The sequence below is a fragment of the Myotis davidii genome, unplaced genomic scaffold (genome assembly GCF_000327345.1).
Source record: "Myotis davidii unplaced genomic scaffold, ASM32734v1 scaffold452, whole genome shotgun sequence".
In the NCBI taxonomy this organism is placed as follows: domain Eukaryota; kingdom Metazoa; phylum Chordata; class Mammalia; order Chiroptera; family Vespertilionidae; genus Myotis; species Myotis davidii.
Genome location: NW_006284245.1, coordinates 593,974 through 602,345, shown reverse-complemented (window position 1 = coordinate 602,345; position 8,372 = coordinate 593,974). Strand labels below are relative to the sequence as shown.

Genomic DNA, 8,372 nt, shown 5'->3' with positions numbered 1-8,372 from the left:
TCCTGGTCAGGGCACATGCCTGGGGTTGCAGGCTCAATCCTCAGTAGGGGGTGTGCAAGAGGCAGCCAATCAATGATTCTCTCTCATCATTGATGTTTCTATCTCTTCCATCTCTTCCTCTCCCTTCCTCTCTGAAATCAATACAAAATATATTTTTAAAAAGGAGGGGTGGGGACAGTAAGGCTGGTTGGCACTCATTGCTCAAAGAGAAATCTTTCTTTGAAGACAGGTGATATAGAGAAAAAAAGAGATAATCAAGGGTCAGAGAGATATTTCTGTTACTTGTTCACACCATACTATTGTACACACATAATTTCATATTCCTGGTTAAAATAATTGCTAATAAATGTGGATGTCCTTAGCAACAAGCAATACACAACTTTCTACAATTACTTAAATTACATATATTTTATAATGGATACACATATATAGTTTACCCTTCAACTTTATTATGTCCTTAAATATGATTGATATTAAAACATTGGAAACATTAAGAAATTCAGTACAAAATAGGATCATAAAACAACATACATTTTAGACCAACACAGGAAGTTAACTGTCTTTTCTTGGGTACACATAAATATTCTCAAATGTGAAGAACTAAATGCCACAGACTAACAATCCGAACTCTGGTGATTGGGGTCACAAACACCGGCACCTACCCGCTCGTCAAACCCCGCGATCCGTGCGTGGTATTCTGGCATTGGCTTTCCTTTGCCATCATACTGACCTAAAACAAAACAGAAAAGCCTTATTTAGATAGAGCGTGTTACAGATCCCTGTATTTTAAAACAGCTGCTGCCCTGGCCAGTGTGGCTCAGTATTTGAGCATCATCCCCTGCACTAAAAGGTTGCCAGTTTGATTCCTGGTCAGGGTACATGCCCAGGTCGCGGGTTTGAGTCCTGGTAGGGGGTGCGCAGGAGAGTCAATCTCTGTCTTGCTCTCACATCGGTGTTTCTCTCTCTTCCTTTCCCTTCCTCTCTCTCTAAAAATCAATTTAAAAAAACTCTTGAAAAATAGTTGCGATCTAATTAAAGAGTTAACAAAATTTTTACTAAAAGTTTTTATTTAAAGAAAATGGATTTTAAAAAATTTGTTACAGGGGTAAACAAAAGTAGGTTTACAGTTGTGCAGTATGCAGTTTATTTTGTGTTATTATTTATTAATTATTGTATTATTTACTTGTATTACAACTAGAAACCCACTTTTGCCCAACCCTGCATTTCTGAATTTGACTAAGGGAAGAACTTCAAACAGGAAAAATAATGCATGGGATAGAACACTGTTGTATTTAAGGAGAATCAAGCTGCATATTAGGAGGCTTACGTTTCAAATAATTTTCTTGAAACTGCCCGTATGTAATATATAGCTGCTAATAATAACAAAGAAAAGTATTTCTCCAAATGTTTTTTATAGCCAATGGATATAACCATATTAAAACATTTTTTTTTTGGTCTGTTGAATTCCAGGGTAAAGAACATGAAATGTACAAAAATTGTCTTTGAACAATGCTGTGTTCACATCTGACCGACTTATCTTTATCTTCAATGTCACAATCCTTTTTCTAAAAGGTAAGTTGTTTATCATTATCTTTTCACTTTGAATGGGTCCAGCATGTACACCCCAAGAAGTGATTTGCATTTATACCTATATTATATTTCTGAGGAAAAGGTATTCAGAAGCAAAGCATGGGGATGTTTAGAAGAAATTACATTATCATTATTATTAGATAGAAATCTGAACACTTGTCATAATCAGGAATATAAGAAAACTATAATCTAATTAGACATTGGATAAAGTATACCGATTCATAGTAACGATAAAAACTATGACAAGAATTTGATCCATCTGCTTTTGTGGCTGCTGCCACTACTGCTGCTCCTGCTGCTGCTGCAGCCCCAGCCAAGGCTGAAGCAAAGGAAGAGTCGGAGGAGGATATGGGATTTGGTCTCTTTGATTAATTACCAAAAAGCAACCAGCTCAGCCAACTCTATTTGAGAAACAAGGAAATAAAGCTTACTTCTCTTAGAAAATAAAATACAATTTAAAAATAAATAAATAAAATAAAAATAACTGTCAAAATCCTGACATTATTTTAGAAATCAAAAGTTCTTGCTACAGCACTATTCTTCTTAAAGTAGCTTTGTCACTTCTAAAGGTTCGCTCACCAGGAATCTCCAGCTCATTTCTGAGGAATTCCACTCTGAAGTCACTCATCCAGGGTGAGCATTCTTTCAGGTTCCCAGGTGGCTTTGAGTCTTCGCGCATTTTTGAAAGCAGTGTGTTGGTAATGTCATTGAAGTCATGAAGCTTCATTCCAGGTAGCTTAGAACCTTGTCTCCCAAAGTGTTTATCAAATTCTTTCCCAAAAGCCTGAAATTAATAATAAATTATCTTAAATATTAGTGTTTGAGGTAAATTTGAACATTGGAGATAGGACAGTTAGTGCAACTGCCCAACTGTTCAGGACCGCATCTGCACAGAAGAGGCAGCGGGGAGAGAAAACCTGGATACATAGAGAAAGCACAGACCAATCTATAGGTGACAGTTTCCATCTGCTCCCAAATGCCAGGAACTTACAGAACGTTATCATTGCTTTTACCGAGAGCCCATGTGGGGCCTGGTTTATCCCTTATTCACTGGCTGGAACTGGGATTGGGGATCTGGTAGAAAAATACCCTGTTCTGATTTTTAAAAAAGATAAGATTATAAACCTCTGTATTTCATTGAATGTCCTATATTACTAGGCTCCACACCATATCAAATCCTCTTCTGTCTCACAGTACTGCACTAACTGTCCATCTCACTCTATGGTTTTATAACCTAGCATGGCATGCTTTCAATTTATAATGCTCCAAGAACAGCTGAAAAGATCTAAATTTAATTCTTCAAACCCTGAGTGCCTACTATTCGCTGGGCAGCAATTCTGCTGGTTCGGATACAGGAATGCTGCTATAGAGGTGAGCTTCCCTCCCAAGTGGCAGGAGGGTGTTTGCTGGGGATTAAGAGAACCAGTTTCTCCTCTACTTCTACCATCTGGGGTAGGAATGGAACTCGGGCCCTGAGAATAGATGCTGTGTCTCTTCTGACAGGTGCTGCCATAGAAGAACCAAAAGCATTTTCTAAACAGCTGAGGAATTTGTCCACAGTCCACATAGCGATGTGTCTCCAAGGAGCTCTAGGTCATGTGGCCAATGTATGAGATCTTAACTGAAGTTCTCATGAAGGTCACTACGTTGTACACCTGAACACTGGGCAATGTGCAGAAGTACACACAGGAAAATGGCCGTCCCACCTCTGCCTGCGCCGTCACACTCACCAGCTCGCTCCAAGGTGGAATGAGGGAGATGTTAGCTGTCACATGACTGACCACTGTGTTCACACACTGAACTTGGCTGGCAGGCTGGCCACTGCCACAGAGAAGAAGTGGGAGGCCCTGATTTTCAGGGTGGCCTTGACAGTGAGGATTACAAGGGAGTCCTGCTTATTATTAAATGTGACTTTTCTCACTGATGCCGTCGTCATCCACAAGGACTGGACTTGGAAATAGGAAGAAAATCACTAACCCAAATGCCAGGAGACAGAGCAGGACAGACAGGAGGCCATACTGCTTGGTTCTCCGAGCGCACAGTCTCTGGTCACGGTGGGATCAAAGCCACCAGCTCATTTACTCGCTCTGTCGGATGTAGCCTGTCCCTGGGCAGGAGAGGCAGGGGATGCTGTCCCGCCCAGTGAACTCTACGTGTGGGAACTGGGCAGTGGCGTCTTCCTGCTCCCGTTCACCCAGCATATCCTCTGTCAGCTTTCACTTGCTGGTAGGAAGGAGGGTGAGCAGAGTCGGAATGCTGGGACCCATGGCCGGGATGTGCCACCTGTCATGTTCTGCTCTTGGGGTCCTCAGAGCAGCCCGCTCAGTGCGCATGCATGATTTTATCTTGGCTTTTAGGAAATAAACCCCTTGTCACATGTAGCAATGACAGTCCTGTATATTCTTACATTTACTCAGACCTTTAACTAAAACTACCTTAAGTAGGAATGACCCACCAAAATCCATCTCTATTTACCAAAACTATACCATTCATGCAACTAATTAAAGATGCCTATTTCAACCCAACGGTAGTATAGGTAGTGAAAAGAAGAGATGAATAAGATGAAAATCTCTGTCCACAAGTCTAATTTGGGAGGCATAAATTAAAGGATTAAAGATAAATATGGCCCTAGCCGGTTTGGCTCAGTGGATAGAGTGTCAGCCTGTGCACTGAAGGGTCCCAGCTTCAATTCTGGTCAAGGACACAATCCCTAGTAGAGGGGCGTGCTGGAGGCAGCCAATCAATGGTTCTCTCTTGTAATTGATGTTTCTGTCTCTCTCTCTCTCCCTCTACTTTCCTTTCTGAAATCAATTTTAAAAAATGTATTTTTTTAAAAAAAGATATAGTTTTTTATTCCTGAGGATTTTGCCAAAAACACTTGTACACTGATGTTCACAGCAGCACTATTCATAAGAACTAAGAAGTGGAAAAAAACCCAAATGTCCATCAGTTGATGAAAGGATGAACAAAATGTGACAAAAAGTGGAATAATATTCAGCAATAAAACGGAGTGAAGATTGCCCAGCTCGTTTGGCTCAATGGATAGAGCACCAGCCTGAGGACTGAAGGGGCCCGGGTTTGATTCTGGTCAAGGGTACATGACCGGGTTACGGGCTTGATCCCCAGTAGGGGTGTGCAGGAGGCAGCCAATCATTGATTCTCTCTCATCATTGATGTTTCTATCTCTCTCTCCCTCTCCCTTCCTCTCTGAAATCAATACAAATATATTAAAAATAAAATGAAAAAGGAGTGAAGTGCTGGAACATGCTGCAACATGGACGATGCTAAGAGATGTGCATGTAGGTGCTCAGGCAGCAGGGAGGAAGGAACACCTAACTCCTGGGACAGCCAGGAGGAGGAGGTCCAGAGACAGGCTCTGAAGGAGAAATGCTGCAAAGACACATCTGCCAGGGTGAGCTGTCCAGCTGGACGGGGCCAGCAGAGAAACTCCTGTAGAGGGAGCAGCAAGCACAAGGGATGTGGTGTGGAATCTGGACACAGCAAGCCTCTCTGACCTCCACTGTTCTAAGAGGATTTTTCTGATTCACTCCAAACTGAGGTGAGAAGATTCTCTTTCTTTCAACTTGAAAACATCTTTGAAAATAGGTCTCACATATCACATGTCATCAGGCTACAGTTCTTTACATACAGTATCTACCAACAATTCCTTTGAATTCAGAAACTGGGTCAATCTTCTCTTTCCATCTCCTATAGCACCCAGTAGAGTGCCTTGAACAGAGATAAGTGCTCACCAATAGTTAACCTATATAAAATACAAATATTTATTGATCCAATATTCAAACCATTCTGAGAATTAAAAAGATTAAATACATGTAACCTTCATATCTAAGCATCTGAGCATGAAGAACACAATGTAATAAAACCCCCAAGATTTTACCTATTGACCCCCTTTGCTCTTTATGACCTAGAAATATGCCATTAATGTTTCAGAGGAAGCATCAGATCTAAGACAGTTTACAAATTCAACAGACATTTTAAAACCAGAATTGCTAACAAACCAGCAACCATAAGTATTGGTCTTCACAATGATTCTATCATAAAGGCAGGCTGCCATTACCCATACCTGAATAAACTTCCTTCTAAAAGCCCCAATGCCTGGAGCCTTTGAGTCTCCCAGGGCTGCATACATTCTTTCATACATCTTTTCAATGGTTTTTTTATTTACGGGGTTTTTTGTTAATTCAACTTTGATATCCTCAGTCCAGTCCTGTGCAGGGGGGAAAAAAAGAGAGAAAAATCAAGCTAGATTGTAAGTAGATTTTATCTAAATTCTGTTTTATGTGTTAGAAGATGTAATATTACCTTAAAGATCATTTCTGGATTAGAGAGTTGTTCTAGGGCATTAATAAAATCTTGAACCACTCCTCCTTGATCCAACTTAATTTTAATCCTATAAAAAATTACCAAGTTTAGGTAATCAAACATCTTCCATAGATCAAGGCCTGTAATTTATACTTATTCTTACTTATATATACAACTTTATATAACTAGAGAAGAAACAATTTACATATTCTATCTAATATTAGATAAAGAACAAAGTCCCCTCTTATCCACAATTTCTGTGGTATCAGTTACTGGGGGTTAACAGTGGTCCAAAAATATTAAGTAGGAAAATGCAGAAACAAACAAATCATACGTTTTACATTGCATGGCATTCTAGCAGTGATGAAATCTGGTGCTGTCCCACCTGGAACATGAATCATCTCTTTGTCCAGCATATTCACCCCACTTCATCTCATCACTTAGGCACGTATCATCTCACATTATCACGAGAAAGGTGAATACAATACAATAACATATTTGTGAGAGAGACCACGTTCACATACCATTTGTTACAGTGTGTTATTATAATTGTTGTTTCATTATTATTGTTGTCAATCACTTACTGCACCTAATTTATAAATTAAACTTTATTATAGGTATGTGTCTATAGGACAAAACAAAGCATACACAGGGTTTGGCATAATTACACTTTCAGGCATCCACTGAGGGTCTTGGAACATATCCCTCGTGAATAAAGGAGGACCCCTGCATTTTATAAAGAGGTGAGATTCTTAGATAAGGTAAAATTAAATTTTCTCGTAAATAATGTCAACATTTTGATGTATACAATTTGATACATACAATTCTGAAGTTATGTTATGAAAGGCCACTTTCTCGACAAATTTTTAGAACTTTTTCCTTTCTTTCTTTTAAAATATTTAATCGTGTTGCAGCTGACTCTGCTGAGAGGCCAGGGGGTGGGGCACCAGCAGTGCAGGTGGTGTGTGCAGAGCCAACCCACTGACAAACCATGATAAAAGCTATGCCTGACTCTACTGTCTTCTCAGAAACAAACACAAATAATACAGCAGATCAGCTCCTAACAACAAAAAAGACATGCCCCTTTTGATAGGGAATGTCTACTAAGATACCATGCTTTATAACATATTCTTGCAAAAGCATTACACCATTACTAGTTGTATCTCCACTTACAATCAGCTGAAGAAGCGAAAGGAATGACACTTCAGACAGCCTACTGAGTCCTAATTAAGAAGCGGGGCTTCCTGGGTATTTTCAATTAAAGAAGAATTTCAAGAACTAATTTCAAAAAGCATTTCATCTAGCCTGTTTCAACCAACAGATTGCTATTAGCATGAGGGTAGAATGTTCCATGAATAGTATTCTAAAAGGAAATGCATTTTTAAAAAGATATTCTAACAAAAGCATACCCAGGGTAGATACATTTAACAAAGATACCTAAGATGTTCTAGTCCTCAGTGAAAGCTCTAATGAATTTGAAGACAAATATAAGCTTCCATGTGTTTGCTTTTACCATACACACTGTTTATAAACTGTAATATTTAACTACAGCAGAAATCAGCCCAAGTTCTCTGCAATGTCACCTTGCCACAAACTCCTTATTCTTATGACCAGCAGAAGTATCTTTGAAGGAATAGCTTTCACTGCTTATTATGAACGGGTAGACGATGGCCTGGGGGTAGTTGTCAGCGATCTCTTCCACCGTGTGTTGGATGGCCACGGCCTCCTCCTTGTCCAGTAAGGCCAGCATGTGGCTGATCCAGCCAATGAACTGCCAGCAAGGAATGGAAGAAATCTAAGACACAGAGAGGTGTAACTTAATAATGAATAAAAACTAAACGTTTCGTTATAAAAGCAATGTGTCCAATATAAAAAGTACATCTAATCTAATAAAAGAGAAACATGGTAATTGGCGTACGACTGCTACCCTTCCCATTGGCTAATCAGTGAGATATGCAAATTAACTGCCAGCCAAGATGGCGGCCGGCAGCCAGGCAGCTTGAAACTAACATGAGGCTTGCTTGCTTCAGTGACGGAGGAAACCAACATTCCCCGGCTGCCTTGCTGGGTTCTGAGCCTGCAGTTTAAGAAACATTGTAACAAATATAGAAGCTAAACAAAACCCCAGAAACCTGCTTTCAGCGAGCCGGGATCTCAGAGCTGCAGTTATACATTGTTTCGATTATAGAACTGAAACAAACCAGATACCTGCTTTCAGCAGCAGCAGAGGCCTAAGAGCTGGAGCCTCAGAGCTGAGCTAAAGCTGGCCCAGAATAAAAAAAAAAAAAGAAAGAAAAAAAGGAGCGGTTGGAAGCTTCAGACACCTGCCAGCCTGAAAACAGCCCTCAGCCCCTCACCCAGACTGAACAGGCACACCAGTGGGGACCCCCACCCTGAAGGGTGTGTGACCAGCTGGAAAGTGCGATCATCCTCTCACCCAGGCTGGCCAAACACCCCAG

The 8,372-nt window shown here is 40.3% G+C and overlaps 1 protein-coding gene and 1 pseudogene across 1 annotated transcript in view; both read right to left on the bottom strand.

Moving 5' to 3' along the window:
• The window catches only part of PRKDC (protein kinase, DNA-activated, catalytic polypeptide), a gene marked incomplete at its 5' end in the record, with an annotated part of 202,177 nt that overhangs the window by 11,048 nt on the left and 182,757 nt on the right, over positions 1 to 8,372 (bottom strand). The window contains 5 exon segments of the mRNA XM_015568649.1: positions 663 to 730; positions 2,170 to 2,374; positions 5,675 to 5,818; positions 5,914 to 6,001; positions 7,497 to 7,708. Of these exon segments, the coding sequence (XP_015424135.1) occupies positions 663 to 730; positions 2,170 to 2,374; positions 5,675 to 5,818; positions 5,914 to 6,001; positions 7,497 to 7,708 (717 nt within the window).
• Positions 2,502 to 5,665, bottom strand: LOC102773390 (annotated as a pseudogene).